Source organism: Lipophrys pholis (assembly GCF_963383615.2).
Source record: "Lipophrys pholis genome assembly, chromosome: 20".
NCBI lineage: Eukaryota > Metazoa > Chordata > Actinopteri > Blenniiformes > Blenniidae > Lipophrys > Lipophrys pholis.
Genome location: NC_137648.1, coordinates 59584 through 79494, shown reverse-complemented (window position 1 = coordinate 79494; position 19911 = coordinate 59584). Strand labels below are relative to the sequence as shown.

Sequence of the window (19911 nt, the reverse complement as noted above, 5' to 3'; positions counted from 1 at the left end):
CCGAAGCATCGTTCAAAGTTAAAGGCAAAGAACAAAAACACTTTTTCTGAGGGACGTTTTGTTAAGGAAGCAGGGACTCGTGTTCCTGATACGAGGTCATGAGGTTTGACGATGACATGACGACATGATGATGACATGATGATGACATGGCGATGACATGATGATGACATGACGACATGACGATGACATGAAGATGACATGACGATGACATGACGACATGATGACGACATGATGACGACATGACGACGACATGACGACGACATGACGACGACATGACGATGACATGACGATAACATGACGATAACATGACGTTGACACGACATGACGATGACACGTCATGACGATGACATATCGATGACACGTCATGATGATGACACGTCATGACGATGACATAACAATGACACGTCATGATGATGACATAACGATGACACGTCATGACGATGACATAACAATGACACGTTATGACGACGACATGACGATGACACGTCGTGACGATGACATGACGACGACATGACGGTGACATAACGATGACATAACGATGATACGTCATGACGATGACATGACGCTGTCAGAAAGACTACAAACTCTATTCAGGCGAAGGCCAAACAACATGGAAGCTTCAAGTCTTGTTTGGATGAAGATGGTCAGAAGGTTCTGCTGGTTTGCTGCAGACAGAGATCAGATGCTGACTCACGTTTTAACTCTTCTGTCTGAAGTCAAAACTTTCATGGAACCAAGAGACGAGGACACGACTGTACTGGCTGTCTCTGAATGTCTCCCTGGGAAGAAAGGAAATGACCTGAACTGTGAACTGCAAGCTGAGAGGACAACGACCCGTGGTACGTCCAGTGCTGGCAAAGCTGGGCAAGTGAAGACAAGGACAACGCAGCACCTCCCCTCTGCGTCCCGGCCATGGACATCCAGAAGTAGCCAGACCTCTGGACCAGGCTGGACCAGGACGTGGAGGACAGATTCAGTGTCACATTCATGTCAAACCCCTTCATGGACGTGGACATATCTGAGATTTCTGAACAAATGAGTGAGACGTTGATCTGGAGATGGAAATTCTCAGTCTGCAAAATGATGAAGTCACAAGTCTGCTGAAGATTTCTGGAGACGTTCCTCAACATCTGCAGGAGACATGAGACGTTCTGCTCTGTTTGTCCATCTGCCTTTTCTGACTTGAACTTTATCAAGTCAAAGTTCCCAACTGGTCTCAAGATGCCCCCCTGGATCTCTGCATCAGAGTCAACCTCTCAGGATACACAGCAGGTTCTGACGTTCTAAAGCCCTGGTCGACAGCATGCAGCCTCAAGCACCTGATTAAAGGGAAGTAAAGAACCCTAATAGGAACTCGAGAGGTCGCTCGCCACTTCTTTTATTGTTTGAAAGTAGCTCTCATCTTAAAAAAGGTTGGAGACCCCTGCTCGAGAACGTCATCTGTGCTGGACCAAATGAAGGTTCTAGAACATCATCTGTACTAAACCAAGTGCTCTAGAACGTTGTTCGTCTGTCTCCAGGACTTTAAAGTCGTAAATGAAGATTTTTCAAAAGGTTCAAAAGGTTTTGTTGAAATCAAAACATTTTCATTGAGATGAACGGAACCCTGAACGGATTTCGACGTTCACTTCGGTCTGGATTCACTTCCAGCTCAGATTTACACCTTCAGGTTCTCCGCTGGGCAGGTTTTGTTCTCCATCACCTCAGAAAGTTATTTCACAAACACTACAAAGATGTTATCCTACTTTAAAACTGAAGTTTTAAACAATCGCAGATTTATTTGGTATGAGCAGACGTTTGGTGTTCCAGTTAGAATTTAGGTTCTAAAGATGTAAAACATGCAGGGACGTGTTGGAGACGGACCGAGATCATTTTAATGTCTTCAAATTTCATTCTTGCTTCAGAATCAAGCCAGTCTGGCTCTTTGGACGAGTTCTAATTAGAGCGGACTGACAAAGTTTGGATAAACTAAGAAGAACTGAATTGATCGCTTGTTAAATGTTTAATCCACGACAGGAACGTGTCTGGAACGTTGGATTTCTCTGGATTCGTCCACTTGTGGCTCCATGACGACGTTTTAAAGGTCAAGTTGTGTGTCCACATGTCAAACACATTTTCCACTCGACTCGTTCACACGACGACGTTTCAAGAGAAAACAGGAAACCTTCGGAGCGATTTGGCCGTCGGACCACGAAGGTGCTGGAATGCAACTTTTTGAAAACTCTGAGGAGGAGGAGGAGGATTGATTCGATTCTGACGATTCCGATTTGGAAGAAAGAACAAACAGGTTCCTTAGTTTAGAAGTAACACGATGTTACAGACACAGCAGTGAGGTCTCAGGATGTCCACAGTCTCAGGCTCCTCGGTGGATCCACAGGAAGCATTAACAGCAGAGGAGGACAGAGGAGGACAGAAGAGGACAGAAGAGAACAGAATAGAACAGAGGAGGACAGAGGAGAACAGAGGAGGACAGAGGAGGACAGAGGAGAACAGAGGAGGACAGAAGAGGACAGAGGAGGACAGAGGAGAACAGAAGAGGACAGAGGAGGACAGAGGAGAACAGAGGAGGACAGAAGAGGACAGAGGAGAACAGAAGAGGACAGAGGAGAACAGAAGAGGACAGAGGAGGACAGAGGAGAACAGAGGAGGACAGAAGAGGACAGAGGAGGACAGAGGAGAACAGAAGAGGACAGAGGAGGACAGAGGAGAACAGAAGAGGACAGAGGAGGACAGAGGAGAACAGAATAGAACAGAGGAGGACAGAAGAGAACAGAGGAGGACGCTGGGGTGCATTGGTGACTGACACCACCACGCACGTTGCGTAGCTTGCGTAAGCTAAACGACGTGCGTGGCGGTGTAATTGGCGCCCCCTGGAATTAATAAGGGAATCGTTTGCAAAATTGGCAAATGATTCCAAGGAATTGAAAGACTGGGAACTGATTCGCAACGAGAACCGGTTTTTGATCCCCATCTCTGGCTCTGACGAGGTCTCCATGGAAACGGGAAAAACACAACTTTTCTGAAACGCTGCTACTGGTTCTGATCACCAGGACCGTCGTCACTAGTAGTTCTGCACATGCTCAGTAGAGCCAATCAGAACGCTTCCTCCAGAGTGTCACGACTCCCAGTCCATATTCTCCTAGACTTGGTACTTTTATTTTGACAGTCATCGTAATAACAATCCAATTTGGCCGTCTGTCCACCAGAATGTCCGTGTTCTGTGTGTTGTTGTGTTTTCATTACCAAACAACCAACAGCGCCGACTCGTAGCCTGGGATGCTAACGACACCGTTCTCAGGGTTCCTAACGTTTTCAAAAGGCTGCACTGTGAACTTGTAACTTTTCTGTAAAGTAATACGGTGTGTTTTCTCCTGAAACGTTGTCGTGTAAACGAGGCCTCAGGTTTCGTCTTCTTCTTCTGTCCCGTCAGAGCAGATGTTCCTCAAACCGTTGAGAACATTCGAAGAGGATCTTCGTTAAAGTGAATCTGAGTCGATTCAAATGAATTAAAGTTCTGATTGTGATTTACAACTTCTTCCTCGTCGTGGCGGTTTCACTGAATAACGACATTCTGATCCGTTCTGCTACGTTCTCCACTGTGTTCGCTAAAGTTCTAGTGTCCAACTCGTCGTGAAGTTCAAAGAAAAAAACGTCCATCCTGGAGACGTCCAAGTGAGGAGAGATGCTCAGTGTGTGTGTGTGTGTGTGTGTGTGTGTGTGTGTGTGTGTGTGTGTGTGTGTGTGTGTGTGTGTTAGCGTTAGCATTAGCGTTCAGTCCAGAGCTAGCAGCGGCGTGCTGGTCTCTCGGTCCGTCTGTCTCAGAGTTCCCGGTTCCACCGCCGACTGAGACCTGAAGACAAACAACGTTAACAACAGGAAGCAAAACACTGGGATGGTGCTAATGCTAATGCTAACAGGCTACATGACATAAAGGAAACATCTCTTAGAAATCCCATGTTTCCTTGTTAAAACAAATATATTGGTGATTGTTTCTTGAATATCTGGAGTTTTGTTGTTTGGGCTCTTTGTTCAAACCAGAATCGCCCACAAGGGGGCGCACCTTGAAACAGAACTTGGAGGTTAAACACACCTCTGGTAACTTTAGTCTCTAGCGGCCAACCACTCGCGACTAACATCGTTTCTTTGTTTTATTTTTCGTGTGAGCAAAGTACCGCTATGCTATCGCTATGCTATTGCTATGCTATGCTATCGCTATGCTATCACTATGCTATCACCATGACTGGCAGTTCCTGCAGCCAATCAACACGAGCCTAACATCCCGACCAGAGGAAGGTGTGGGATGGAAACGGGTCAGAATGAGCTCCATGTTTGATTTTCTTTCCTAATATATTTTAAGAATTGATTTAAAGACGTGTTAAGGGAGACTGGTGACCAGCCGGCGACCGGCCGGCGACCTGCCGGCGACCTGCCGGCGACCTGCCCGCGACCGGCCCGCGACCGGCCGGCGACCTGCCGGCGACCTGCCGGCGACCTGCCGGCGACCTGCCCGCGACCGGCCGGCGACCGGCCGGCGACCTGCCGGCGACCTGCCCGCGACCGGCCCGCGACCGGCCGGCGACCGGCCGGCGACCTGCCGGCGACCTGCCGGCGACCTGCCCGCGACCGGCCGGCGACCGGCCGGCGACCTGCTTGTGACTCCTGAGAAAGTTTTTTCTTCTGAACCGCTTAAGGAGTGAGATTCTGGTTCAAGAGGATTTTCAGTTTCATTGCTCCCTGATGGACACAAACGGCCGTCTGAGATCAAATCAATAGAATTTATTACATTTTACAGATTATTATTACATTTAGCTTCAGGAAGAGGAAAGAATGTGGAAAGAAAAGATGGAGAAGTGGAAGGAGAGAAGAAGGACGACATGAGGAAAGGAAATGAAGAAGAAATGAGGCAAAGAACTAGAAGCAGTCAGGAACCAGGAAGTGAGAGAAGGATACTGAGGTAACAAGAGGAGAGGAGATGAGGAAACATCAAGGAAACAAAGTGAGGAACCAGGAAGGAAACAAGGAGAGGAGATGAGGAACCATGAAGGAAACAAGGAGAAGAGATGAGGAACCAGGAAGGAAACAAGGAAACAAAGTGAGGAACCAGGAAGGAAACGGAGAAGAGATGAGGAACCATGAAGGAAACAAGGAAACAAAGTGAGGAACCAGGAAGGAAACAAGGAGAGGAGATGAGGAACCATGAAGGAAACAAGGAAACAAAGTGAGGAACCAGGAAGGAAACAAGGAGAGGAGATGAGGAACCATGAAGGAAACAAGGAGAAGAGATGAGGAACCAGGAAGGAAACAAGGAGAGGAGATGAGGAAACAGGAAGGAAACAAGGAGAGGAGATGAGGAAACAGGAAGGAAACAAGGAGAAGAGATGAGGAACCAGGAAGGAAACTAGGAGAAGAGATGAGGAACCAGGAAGGAAACAAGGAGAAGAGATGAGGAACCAGGAAGGAAACAAGGAGAGGAGATGAGGAAACAGGAAGGGAACAAAATGAGGAATCAGGAAGGAAACAAGGAGAGGAGATGAGGAACCATGAAGGAAACAAGGGAACAAAGTGAGGAACCAGGAAGGAAACAAGGAGAGGAGATGAGGAACCATGAAGGAAACAAGGGAACAAAATGAGGAACCAGGAAGGAAACAAGGAGAGGAGATGAGGAACCATGAAGGAAACAAGGGAACAAAATGAGGAACCAGGAAGAAAACAAGGAGAGGAGATGAGGAACCATGAAGGAAACAAGGAGAAGAGATGAGGAACCAGGAAGGAAACAAGGAGAAGAGATGAGGAACCATGAAGGAAACAAGGAGAAGAGATGAGGAACCAGGAAGGAAACAAGGAGAGGAGATGAGGAACCAGGAAGGAAACTAGGAGAAGAGATGAGGAACCAGGAAGGAAACAAGGAGAAGAGATGAGGAACCAGGAAGGAAACAAGGAGAGGAGATGAGGAAACAGGAAGGGAACAAAATGAGGAATCAGGAAGGAAACAAGGAGAGGAGATGAGGAACCATGAAGGAAACAAGGGAACAAAGTGAGGAACCAGGAAGGAAACAAGGAGAGGAGATGAGGAACCATGAAGGAAACAAGGGAACAAAATGAGGAACCAGGAAGGAAACAAGGAGAGGAGATGAGGAACCATGAAGGAAACAAGGGAACAAAATGAGGAACCAGGAAGAAAACAAGGAGAGGAGATGAGGAACCATGAAGGAAACAAGGAGAAGAGATGAGGAACCAGGAAGGAAACAAGGAGAAGAGATGAGGAACCATGAAGGAAACAAGGAGAAGAGATGAGGAACCAGGAAGGAAACAAGGAGAGGAGATGAGGAACCAGGAAGGAAACTAGGAGAAGAGATGAGGAACCAGGAAGGAAACAAGGAGAAGAGATGAGGAACCAGGAAGGAAACAAGGAGAGGAGATGAGGAAACAGGAAGGGAACAAAATGAGGAATCAGGAAGGAAACAAGGAGAGGAGATGAGGAACCATGAAGGAAACAAGGGAACAAAGTGAGGAACCAGGAAGGAAACAAGGAGAGGAGATGAGGAACCATGAAGGAAACAAGGGAACAAAATGAGGAACCAGGAAGGAAACAAGGAGAGGAGATGAGGAACCATGAAGGAAACAAGGGAACAAAATGAGGAACCAGGAAGAAAACAAGGAGAGGAGATGAGGAACCATGAAGGAAACAAGGAGAAGAGATGAGGAACCATGAAGGAAACAAGGGAACAAAATGAGGAATCAGGAAGGAAACAAGGAGAGGAGATGAGGAACCAGGAAGGAAACAAGGAGAGGAGATGAGGAAACAGGAAGGAAACAAGGAGAGGAGATGAGGAACCAGGAAGGAATCAAGGGAACAAAATGAGGAATCAGGAAGGAAATAAGGAGAGGAGATGAGGAACCAGGAAGGAAACAAGGAGAGGAGATGAGGAACCAGGAAGGAAACAAGGAGAGGAGATGAGGAAACAGGAAGGAAACAAGGAGAGGAGATGAGGAACCAGGAAGGAAACAATGAGAGGAGATGAGGAACCAGGAAGGAAACAAGGGAACAAAATGAGGAATCAGGAAGGAAACAAGGAGAGGAGATGAGGAACCAGGAAGGAAACAAGGAGAGGAGATGAGGAACCAGGAAGGAAACAAGGAGAGGAGATGAGGAAACAGGAAGGAAACAAGGAGAGGAGATGAGGAACCAGGAAGGAAACAAGGGAACAAAATGAGGAATCAGGAAGGAAACAAGGAGAGGAGATGAGGAACCAGGAAGGAAACAAGGAGAGGAGATGAAATTGGAAACGGAGAGGAGTCTCCCTCACCTCTTCATCATGTCCTTGTCTCCTCCTCCTCCTCCTCCACAGTTGTTGCGGACGTGCAGAGCGTCGTAGGTCAGGGTGTACTCCGTCTCGTCGTTGTAGTCGGGGCCGAGCAGCGTCCGAGCCCAGATCCCCATGTCGTAGGGCGGCAGCGTCCCCCCGAACTCCGAGGGAAGACACTCCGGCTGGATGAGCTGGTGCAGAGAGTTCAGGTTGTTCCCATGGAGGAAGATCTGAGGATGAGGAGGAAAAGGTGGAGAGATGTTAGGGGGAGATGGGAGGAGCCAAAGAGAAGGAGGAGGGGCCCGAGATAAGGGGGAGGGGCCAACGAGAAGGAGGAGGCGTACTGACCCGTTTCCTGGTCTTGTCTTTGAGGAACGGCTTGATGATGGTGTACATGGCGTGAATGTACCAGGGCTGGTTCACAAAGTGGATCCCTCCAAACCGAGCTGGGAAACTGTCCTGAGGGCGGAGCAGAGGGCGGAGCAGGAGGAGGTCAGAGGGGGAGGGGCAGCAGGAGGAGAGAAGGAGGAGAAGAACTGAGCATAACAGGTGAAAAGGAGCAGAGACCTGCAGTCCTCCGATGGCCGTTTGAGAATGATGGGGGTGAGGAGGTGAGGTAATGAGGAGGTGAGGAGGAGGTGCAGAGACCTGCAGTCCTTCGATGGCCAGCTTCAGGATGTTGGGCGTGAGGAGGTGAGGTAATGAGGAGGAGGTGAGGTAATGAGGAGGAGGTGAGGAGGAGGAGGAGCAGAGACCTGCAGTCCTTCGATGGCCAGCTTCAGGATGTTGGGCGTGAGGAGGTGAGGTAATGAGGAGGAGGTGAGGTAATGAGGAGGAGGTGAGGAGGAGGAGGAGCAGAGACCTGCAGTCCATCGATGGCCAGCTTCAGGATGTTGGGCGTGAGGAGGTGAGGTAATGAGGAGGAGGTGAGGAGGAGGAGCAGAGACCTGCAGTCCTTCGATGGCCAGCTTCAGGATGTTGGGCGTGAGGAGGTGAGGTAATGAGGAGGAGGTGAGGTAATGAGGAGGAGGTGAGGTAATGAGGAGGAGGTGAGGAGGAGGAGGAGCAGAGACCTGCAGTCCTTCGATGGCCAGCTTCAGGATGTTGGGCGTGAGGAGGTGAGGTAATGAGGAGGAGGTGAGGAGGAGGAGCAGAGACCTGCAGTCCTTCGATGGCCAGCTTCAGGATGTTGGGCGTGAGGAGGTGAGGTAATGAGGAGGAGGTGAGGTAATGAGGAGGAGGTGAGGAGGAGGAGCAGAGACCTGCAGTCCTTCGATGGCCAGCTTCAGGATGTTGGGCGTGAGCTTTGAGGCCTGTTTGAAGGAGAAGTTGCTCCAGTCGATGATCAGGATGAATCCATTAATCTGCAGGTCTGGATTCTCTATCAGCACCTCCAGGGAGAGCAGGATGGCCCGCAGGATGTCCGTGAAGGAGTTCCTGAGGAGGAGAGAGGAGGAGCGAGGAGACGCAGGGGAGAGGAGGTGAGAGGAGGAGACGCAGGGGAAGAAGAGAGAGGAGGAGAGTGAAATCAGAGTGAAATCAGAGTGTGATCAGAGTGTGATCAGGGTGTCTAACGATACCAGAGACCCTGAGTCAGTACTGTGTGTGTGTGTTTGTGTGTGTGTGTGTGTGTGTGTGTGTGTGTGTGTGTGTGTGTGTGTGTGTGTGTGTGTGTGTGTGTGTGTGTGTGTGTGTGTGTGTGTGTGTGTGTGTGTGTGTGTGTGTGTGTGTGTGTGTGTGTGTGTGCGTGCGTGTGTGTGTGTGTGTGTGTGTGTCAGGTTTAATGGCAGCTGACTATGACTCTGGCCGTAGTAACTAGTAGTTCTGCACATGCTCAGTAGAGACCATCAGAACAACGTTTCCTCCAGAGTGTCACGACTCCCCGTCCAGATTCTCATTGACAGTCACTGTAATAACAATCTAACTTGGTACTTTTATTTTGACGGTCACTGTAATAACAATCTAACTTGGTACTTTTATTTTGACGGTCACTGTAATAACAATCTAACTTGGTACTTTTATTTTGACGGTCACTGTAATAACAATCTAACTTGGTACTTTTATTTTGACGGTCACTGTAATAACAATCTAACTTGGTACTTTTATTTTGACGGTCACTGTAATAACAATCTAACTTGGTACTTTTATTTTGAAGGTCACTGTAATAACAATCTAACTTGGTACTTTTATTTTGACGGTCACTGTAATAACAATCTAACTTGGTACTTTTATTTTGACGGTCACTGTAATAACAATCTAACTTGGTACTTTTATTTTGACGGTCACTGTAATAACAATCTAACTTGGTACTTTTATTTTGACAGACTGTAATAACAATCTAACTTGTTACTTTTATTTTGACAGTCACTGTAATAACAATCTAACTTGGTACTTTTATTTTGACAGTCACTGTAATAACAATCTAACTTGGTGGTCTGTCCACTAGAAGATCTTTGTTCTCCCAGTGTTTCATGTTTAGAGCTCATTGTTCTGTGTCTGTTTAGTTTCATTATAAAAACAACTAACAGCGCCACCTCATGGCCCAGGATAGTAACTACATCGTTTTCAGGGTTTCTGCCGTTGCCTTGAAAACGCAAAACTTTTCTGAAATGGAAACGCAAATATTAGGCCAAGTAAACAAGACCTGTGCCCAAACTCTGAAATCAAAACATACGTCACACGTTCACACATCTACTGATCAAATAGTTCAGGACGTGTGAAGCTGCTTTAAAACGAGTCCTGAAATCAAAAACAGATCAAGGTGAGTCGTGTTTTTATCCGATGAGTTGAGTTGGAGGTTTGGTGAAGTTACGACGACGCTGGAAGAGAGAAAGTGAGTTGTACCTGCTCTGGTCCCAGTTCGAGGCGAACAGAATGAGGATCTTCCGGCCGTGCTGGTCGGGCGTCTCCAGGACGCCGGGGAAACCGTCCATCAGAGCTCGCTTTATCCCGGGGTCGTCCACCTGGTGGCGCAACGCAAGATTTTTCAGTCCACAGCAGAAACAACAGGGGTCTTTCCACGAGCATGTACTCTGCTCGCCTCGCCTCTTTCAGGCTTTTCCATTGCATGTTAGTACCTGATACCAGGTACTTTCATGGTACCTCCTCGACCAAGGTTCCAGGCGAGCTGAGGCGAGGAGACAATGTGACGTCAGCAGACGGCAGGCTGTGATTGGCCGGGGCGTGACCACCCAGATGAGTCAGGAGAGCGACTTGTTCATCTCGCCTTTTTTTAAACCCGATCACAACAATAACGCTCAGGAATACAGACATCAGCCTCTTTGTCTGGTGGCGACCAGAGGATCCAGAGGATCCAGAGGGTCCAGAAGATCCAGAGGATCCAGCGGATCCAGAAGATCCAGAGGATCCAGAAGATCAGTGGATCCGGAGGATCCAGAGCATCCAGAAGATCCAGAGGATCCAGCGGATCCAGAGGGTCCAGAGGATCCAGAAGATCCAGAGGGTCCAGAGGATCCAGAAGATCCAGAGGATCCAGAAGATCAGTGGATCCAGAAGATCCAGAGCATCCAGAAGATCCAGAGGATCCAGAGGAGCGAGACGCCGCGTCCTGCTACGAGCTGCTGGCGGATACCACCGGTGTTTCAGATTAACGGGTTTCCCTGTTAACTGGTGAGCGGCTTCCTAGAGCATCCCTGGTCACAGCAGATGTTAGAAACCCGTAGCTGTCCTGGTGAACGTCATTGAACTGCATTTCTATTAAAGTTTAAAGGATCAAAATGTTTGTTTGTCTTATTTTAACTTCAGCTGCTGCTAACAGCTGGTGGCAGAAGTCACCAGTTAACAAGGGAACCAGTTAAACCGAAACACAGGAGCGTGACGGCATTGTCACAATCCATATTTTGTAATATTGATCATTGAACTTCTGAATGAACGTGCGCGCCGCAGCAGGGGATACAGATTCTATCGGGGGGGGGGTTACCACTCCGGAACCAGCAGGACCTGCCGGGCCTGAAGTTCTCCCCCTGAAGCTCCACCAGCTGGAGAACTGCTGAGTGTCAGGAGTACTACTTCATGCAGAGGAAATACTACTTCACTGTTGGAATCACGAGTTTTTAGTCTGACTTTGCCGTGTCACCGTGGAGTACCACAGGGCTTAGTGTTGGAGGCCCTCATCTCTTCACATCTGCTCCCCTTGGAGTGAATCAAAGGTTCTGCTGCTCCTGTCGGTGGTTCTGGTGACGTTGTGACGTCACATCCCACTGCTGTGCACAGGAGGAAGCTCTAAAGCTAGCATTAGCTTCACACGGCTTAGTCCTCAAAGCCGCCGAGTCATTTTAGAGAAACTGTTAGCTTCAAGGCTAACTTCTTTAGCATGATGACTCAGCAGTCAGGAGTTACGGTCACATTTTCCGGACAGGCGCTGAAATTTCAATGAGTCAGCACTATTTGATCTTCCCTACAGGATGTGAAACAGGTCTCAGTGGTTCCTCGTGTCTGCTAATGCTGAAGTGGTTTAAAAAAGAATCAGCTTTACTTTGAAGTCTTTGTTGTTTGCTTGGTGGTTTGGGGAGATTTGAGCCTCTTGCGGGACGGTTCTGACCCACAGGTTCTACGTTTGACACCAGGGCTTTAGACTATAAAGAGCTCTGCAGAGTCGGAACGTGGTTAAAGCGGAAGTCCAATCAGTGGAAGAACATCTCAAACTTCTGATGACGTTCAATCGAGGCTCCGCCTCCATTTCAAAGTAAGAGCTGAGAAGTTCAAGGTTGGACAAACTGTCAATGGAGACTGGAGAAGGTGACTCCAAACGTCCAACCCTGAATACTGTCCTACAGTAGAGTCTCGTCTAACCATCGGGGGGACTCATTGGAGCGTTCCAGTCTTTCTAGTTCAACCGACCTTGAAGCTCTGGAACATGTCGAGGTTCTGCTGCCTGAACTGGAAGTACTGCGCCAGCAGTCTGAAGGTCTCCACCTGGTCGAACTTCCTGGCTCTGAGGAAGCGGAGGATGAAGTCGTCGTCCGTTCGGAGGAACCCGATGTCCGGCCGTGTCACGATCATGTCCCGAACCTTCAGACGGCACATCAGGGAAACGTTCAGACAATCAGACACATCCTTGAAAACATTCTGTTCTGGAGAACAGAACCTTCAGGTGTTTACTGGCAAATAAAACCTCGGATGAACACGGACAAACATGTTTTCTCCAGTTTTTCTGGGAAATGTCCGCTGAGTGTTTGTCTTCACTGGGACGTCGAGGAACCAGAACGTTGGTCAACAGCTTTTCTTCAGGTCCCGTTGACGGAAAGATTCTTCAGGTGAAAACGTTAAACCTTCGGAGCGTTTTGGGTTTACACCTTTACACCTTTACACGTCTACACGTTTACACGTCTACACATCTACACATCTACACGTCTACACGTTTACACGTCTACACCTTTACACCTTTACACGTCTACACGTTTACACGTCTACACATCTACACGTCTACACGTTTACACCTTTACACCTTTACACATCTACACGTTTACACGTCTACACCTTTACACCTTTACACATCTACACGTTTACACGTCTACACGTTTACACATCTACACGTTTACACGTCTACACGTTTACACGTCTACACATCTACACGTCTACACGTTTACACCTTTACACCTTTACACATCTACACGTTTACACGTCTACACCTTTACACCTTTACACGTCTACACGTTTACACGTCTACACCACAACGGTGCTCAGGGCCACTGAAAGTACAACTTTTTGAAGACGGCTCCGAGGTAGAACTCACGGTAGAAAATACTCCATCAACGTCTCAGTGGAAACTGAGGAAAAGCGCAACTTCTGGAAAACGAACAGAACTTTTTGAAAACACTCTGATGCCATTGAAATGGAGAAAATGTGACTTTTCTAAAATGCAACTTTTTGAAAATGCTCTGTCTCTGTGCAAACAAGGAAATTGCAACTTTTTCAAAAACGCGCCGACTCAGTCTCTGTGGAAATGCAAAAAATGCAACTTTTTGAAAACGCTCTGACTCCATGGAAATGAGGGAAAAGACAATCTTTCCAAAATTCTCCATTTTGGTGGAAATGCTGAAAATGCAGCTTTTCAAAAACGCTCTGTCCCGGTGGAAACGGAGAATCCGTAACTTTTTGAAAACACTCCGTCTCTATGTGACGGTGAAACAACTTCTCTGAGACGCTGCTACCGCTCATTCACACCACGGCCGCAGTAACTAGTAGTTCTGCACATGCTCAGTAGAGACCATCAGAACAAAGGTTCCTCCAGAGTGTCATGACTCCCAGTCCATGTTCTCCTGGACTTGGTACTTTTATTTTGACAGTCCCCGTAACAACGATCCACCTTGGTGGTCTGTCCACTAGAACGTCTGTGTTCTCCCGTTGGGAATGTTTAGAACTCTTTGTTCTCTGTGTGTTTATGTTTTCATTCAAAAAGAAGAAAGAAATGAGCTGGCAGGATAATGACATCATCAGGGGGGTCTGATCGCCGTGTCAAAGTAAAGGTGAGGTGTGATGAAGGTGAAGACTACCTGCTGGATGTCCTGATGAAGAGTGTCGGGGTTTTCGTTGAGCTCCAGCCGAGCCTTCTCCGTCGTCTCCGAGCTCAGGCCGGCGTGCAGGTGAGTCATCATGGAGTCGGTTTGATCCCCGGACCGAACGCCGCTCACCTCCGTCCAAGATGGACGCCTGCTTCCTCTGGATTAAAGTCTTGGTCCGTGTATCAACAATCGTGTTTGCTGTATGGGATCTTTAGAGACAGAACAATCGTGGTCGTCTTGTCCTACAATCCACCGCGGTGGCGACTCTTCTTCGTCCCACGGTTGCGGCTCAAGACGTGACAATCATTGGCCCTCGTCTTCTTCTACATCGTCCCCCTTCAGGAGGCGGGACGTCTCCACATTCTGGGTTTGTGAGAAAAGAAGCTTGAGGTTTTGGTTTCTGCTGCTGATGGAGGACTTTCAGAGAGACGGCGCCGCTCCACTCCTCAACCTCCCGCTCTCCGTCATGGCGGCTCGTCCAGCTTCAGGATTTAGTGGGCGGAGTCAGATGATCCGTGCTTCGCCATGCTGGAGACGTCAGAGACGATGAGTCCTGTTCTTCAGCAGCTCGGCCCGACGGGAGCTACGTACCAAACCCAACAGGAGACAGGTTACACCACCCTTCTGTGCTAATGCTGTTAGCATTAGCTTGAGCAACACTTTCACCTCAACTTAGTTTTTTCAGATTTTATTTCCAGACTTCCTGTTTGCTGGAGCCTCAAATAACCCGCTGGCAGTAGCATTAGCATTAGCCCACATTAGCGTGCTGACGTAGCATTTAGCTTCCATTTCTAGTAGCTGTCTGCATGTTAGTAACCCCCACCCTTACCATCAACTCTACCCCGCCCTCCACCCATAACCCCCACCCTAACATCCACTCCAAACCCCACCCTAACATCCACCCAAAAAACACTATAACCCCACCATAACATCCACCTTAGCCCCACCCAAACATCACTATAACCCCACCATAACATCCACCTTAGCCCCCCCCAAACATCACTATAACCCCACCATAACATCCACCTTAGCCCCCACCCAAACATCACCATAACCCCACCCTAACATCCACTTTAACCATCATCCTAACCCACACCTATATCCCCCACCTTGATTTCTATCCATGACATCCACCCTAAAGTCCACCCCAACTCCCACCATAACCATCACCCCACCCCCACCTCCACACATAACCCCAACTCCCACTATGATCCCCCCTCTAACCATCACCCCTACCCCCACCCTCAGCTCTACGCGTCACCCCCACCCTAACATCCACCTGAGACCCCACGATGACTCCCACCCTAACATAACCTCCACCACAACAACCATCATCATAACCCCCACCGTAACATCCACCATATCTCCCAGTATCATCAGCACTACAACCCCCACCCTACCTCCACCAGCCCATCCACCCTAACCATCACCATAACCCCCACCACACCACCCGCCTCCTCCGGCGGCTCGCCCCCATCTGCCATCTAATAGTGTCAGATGTCCACAGAGACACCGACAATTAAAGGTCTCAGAGGAGGAGGAGGAGGAGGTGCAGGAGGAGGAGCAGGAGCAGGAGGTGCAGCCTGGATGCTGGGAGAAAAGACGCTGATGGAGGAGGTTTTAAGTTTGATGATGAAAGTGACCCCCACCACGCGTCCTCTCAGCCAAACGCTGCGTCCTCCCGCCTGCAGAAGTCCCCGAACATCCTCCTCCTCCTCCTCCTCCTCCTCCTCCTCCTCCTCCTCCTCCTCCTCCTCCTCCTCCTCCAGGCAGGAGCACTCACGGTGCGGCGGGCCGCTAGGTGCGCTGGTTCGATCCCCGCGGCCCTCCGGAGCTGGAGATGGTGCTGATGCTGGGGATGGAGCTGGAGGTGGAGGTGGAGGTGGAGGGGGCGGCCATCGGAGTCCGGCCGAGCACAGAGCGCCCCGAGCGGCTGAGAAAAACACCGAACACCCGAAGAGAGAGAGGGGGGGGGGGGATGAAAAGATAATAAATATCCCTGAAGGAATCAGAGAGGAAGAAGAGGAGGAGGAGGAAGAGGAGGCAGGGCCGAGGGAGTCCGAGTGGGCATCATCCCGGAGGAGGAGGAAGAGGAGGAGGAGGTGCGCTCACTTTGTGCTCAGACAGAAGACGTCAGGATGCTTCACCTGTCAAGTTTTATCAATGAAACACACTACTTCCGCCCATTACTGTCAAAATAAAGCCACTACTTACAACGCATTCAAGCATGTTTGTTCATTAAATCTTTATTTAAGAACACAAAACTGACAGAGAATAGTTCATTTGCATGATAATTTCCTAAATCTGTCACGTTTTCTTGGAGGACAAAATTCTCCATGAAAACTGTCCAACTGTGCTAATTTAATGTTTTTTTTTTGTTTTTTTTTTATTATTTTACATTTTCTTTCTGTTTTATCTTATTTCATTCTTTACTATTTAGGTTTTTGGCATCAACTGGGTCTCAAGAACAGCGACCCGGTTGTACCAGGAGAAGAAAAGAAAAACAGATTGTAATGACATGACTGTAAAAATCCTTGAAAGAAAAACGGAAAAGTTATTAAACTAAACAGTATTAATTCTAATATCGCTATATGAGATGATGCTCATAGTTTAAAATGTTAACATAATGTATATGGTTAATTTATTTGGTATTTAGCACCCTAAGCCACCTCTAGGTGTGTGTGTGTGTGTGTGTGTGTGTGTGTGTGTGTGTGTGTGTGTGTGTGTGTGTGTGTGTGTGTGTGCGTGCGTGCGTGCGTGCGTGTGTGCGTGCGTGTGTTTAAAGATATGATTGTACAAAGTTAATATTGTAAATATTTACCCTGCTTGTGTTGTGAATAATATTTATAAAAATATAAAAAAAATAATAATAATTATTGCAGTATATTTAGATAAACACATTTTACTCGACCCTAAAATACATCTGAATCTTTATTTTCAAACATTAAAATGACAATTGCCCAAATTAATTAAAACACCCAGAGACAGAAAGAAAAAGTCACTGAACGGATGAACAGATGAATACGAATAAAGAAATAAGAATATTACTGGATTACTATATTTTCTTCACCGGGTTCCACTTGAGCCGTGCTTTTGCCCTGAAAGCTCTACTAGGCGCGCTTCCGGTCTCACTTCACCTGGACGCGCCTGACTGTGACGGTGCGCGTTCATGTGCTAAAACTGGACAGATTGAAGGTTGACGCATGCACGCGCCGGCGGGAACGCGCACAAGACGAAAGTTGATGATCATATAAATATTATTCTATTTACCTGGAAAGGATATGGATATGTATTGATTCGGTTGTTTGTTTGTTTGTTTGTTTGTTTGTTTGATATGTTGACACTGCAGGTTTTTATAATTCGTTTAGAGCTTATTTTATGTAATTTTGTAAATGTCAAGATACACTTTACTGCTCATACTATACCTGGTGTGTGTTGTGTGTGTGTGTACACACACTTATCGATAAATGAATGAAAAACCATTGTCATGACTATAATTATTTCTTCCTTCCCTTTTATACACATGTTGAAGTAGATTTATCAGATTAGATTATTAGAGATGAACAAGTCTGTCTTAGAGCCGAGTCCAAGGACGCAGCGCTCACACTGGGAGTACAAAGACCAGAACAGGTAGACGGGATTGGCAGGTAAACTCCACACTCCATGATCAGTGTAGTACTCCAGAGTATTAGGGCCACTGAAGAAAAATTAATTCAGAGGTTAAAAAAACAAACATTAATGAAGTTCAGAAAAAAGTCAAAAATCAAAGTGGAGATTTTCTTTTCCACGGAGAGACGTCTGTCCGTCCCTCAACATTGTCTCTTAGATTGAATCCCTTATTTCTGACTCTATCGTGTTGCTTACTGCTGATGGACGTGATGTTACACAGGATCTCCTTGATTAATAATAATATATTTCATAAGCAGCCCGGGATCCGTGTCTCTGTCCTTCGTACTGGACGAACTTCCAGGACAGAACCAGGCTGCAGGCTGCTCTGTCTCTTCTCGTCCTGATACTGAGGACTGACTGTCTTTAGGAGGGACACTCTGTCCTGAAGCATCTTTTCAATTTCTTTGAGAACCCCGGGGAGACAAAAGATTGTTTTGTCTCATGTGGATGTGGCCTCCAGGTATTATTATGGAGGTATTATTGGTAAAGAAAAGGTTTGATCACTTGTAAACCTGGGATTTGGAGTTGTGTACCTGTAGAAGTTTTCTCTCTCCACAAATACACCACCACACTTACACGTTCACACAATCTTAATTACAGGAAGACAAATCCTGTTTTACAAGTCAGATTAAAAAAGTGACACGCTCATATTTTTACTACAATTGTTGCAGTGAATTTGGTGAAAAATCATCAAATTAGTGCTTCTGAAGCAACGTGAAGTTCTTCCCCACGAGTCACGTTCTGGTTTCTTTAACTACAAGTCAAACATTTCTCACATCTCACGTTTACAGTCGTCCACTCACTGATGGCGCCACCTGCTGGAGAATCAATGTAGGACTACAATATTATTCATATTTTTAAAAGTGTGTGTGTGTGTGTGTGTGTGTGTGTGTGTGTGTGTGTGTGGGTGTGTGTGTGTGTGTGTGTGTGTGTGTGTGTGTGTGTGTGTGTGTGTGTGTGTGTGTGTGTGTGTGTGTGTGTGTGGCCTGGGGCACTGCAGAAAGCCGCTCCATGGAGGCGGGGTTTAGTAGCAATCTAACCAATAACTGATTAACACCAGAGTGACGGACATCAAATTAAACCAATCAGCTCATGTCATGTCCAGACTGGGCCACCGATTGGCTGTAACTCACTTCTGGTTTGTTCTGGCTTGTTTCTACCAGATGTTGAGATGAAGACAACAAGCAGCGAGTCTCTGGTCATTAACTCGGTTACATCTTCTAATTTAGAAGTTTAGAGGAATTGAGCTGAAAAGCTGCAGGTCAGGTTCAACCTTCTCCACTATAGTTATTTTAAATGCACACAAACAGGTTTGTTAATATTTATAAATCTTTAGATACGCTCATATTTATTAATGACTGAGAATGTAAGAGCTCAGGAAAAGCAGTTTATGTTACACATCTTTTTTGTGGATTCTAAAATGCTTTGGAAGAGGAATCGATGTGTTGTTTGAAAATAAACCTGATATTCCTTTTGTTTTCCCTAAACTCAGACTAACTGTCATTTCAAGTAAACCAGCAACAAAACATTCATTTTCTAAAAGGGAGTAATGAAGCTTCAGCTTGTTCTTGTTAAGTATGTTAATGAAATAGTTTTAATAAGTGCTCTCTGTTCACCAGCTGTTTAAAAGAACAGAACATGTTCCATCACTGGCGGCGGCGCGATCTAGAAAAGGCCAGATTGTTGTAATGTGGTTTATAAATGGACTATATTTATATGAAGTTAACATGAGCTGAAATCCAATAATAATGAAGACCCCACCTCAGAAATGTATCACCGGCCGCCACTGGTCACGACGCAACATTAGTCGTAGGACCAACGTGGAGGTTGAGGCTCAGGCGTCCAGCGGTGAGCCTCGGTTCTCTGTGGGGAAAACGTTCTCATTCCAAACCGCAGCGTCCAGCTCCTCTCTTGTTCTGGAGAGGAGGGTCTGCACCTCATCTGAACACCAGGGGGCAGTGTATTGCTGACATTTCAGTAAACTGAAGTTAACAAAACAAGCAGTGAGCGCAAAGCGATGTATGTGAACAACAACTGGAGGGTTGTTGACCAATCAGCAGACGGCTGTTGCTGCTCCTCCTTATGGAAACGTACCGATGTGCTAGGTACGTCAATAGAGGGATAATGAAAAGTCATAACCGTTGGTCACGGTTGTTTGTGTACCATCCAGAAGTTTGTCAGTGGGGACGCACGAAATCCCAAAAAGTACCGAAAATTGGTACCGTTGAGTACCGGTACTGATTCCTGGGTAATGGGTATCAGTACCGTACCAGTTCAAATGTGAAAGGTACCAATCCCAACCCTCAATAACCAGGGCCTTCAGCACCTCGTCCACTTTTATTATTTTATTTTTACTAGTATTATTTTATTACTTTTGTTATGAAAGATACTGACGCAGTTCCGGCATTACT

General features: G+C 47.1%; 1 protein-coding gene across 2 annotated transcripts; it reads right to left on the bottom strand.

Annotated features, from left to right (window-relative positions):
- Positions 1-3771: 3771 nt before the first annotated feature.
- Positions 3772-13924, bottom strand: LOC308125761 (clavesin-1-like; the record flags this gene model as incomplete). 2 transcript variants are annotated; one of them, XM_080489737.1, is made up of 7 exons in its annotated part: positions 3772-3850; positions 7308-7537; positions 7656-7766; positions 8570-8744; positions 10152-10270; positions 12168-12338; positions 13823-13924. In XM_080489737.1, 7 exons carry the CDS (start codon positions 13922-13924, stop codon positions 3772-3774), a joined length of 987 nt encoding a protein of 328 aa, XP_080345863.1. The 2 variants fall into 2 exon arrangements, with proteins under 2 accessions (XP_080345863.1, XP_080345864.1); XM_080489738.1 differs by having other exon boundaries at positions 3819-3850; positions 7348-7537; positions 13823-13921.
- Between the last annotated feature and the right edge of the window lie 5987 nt (positions 13925-19911).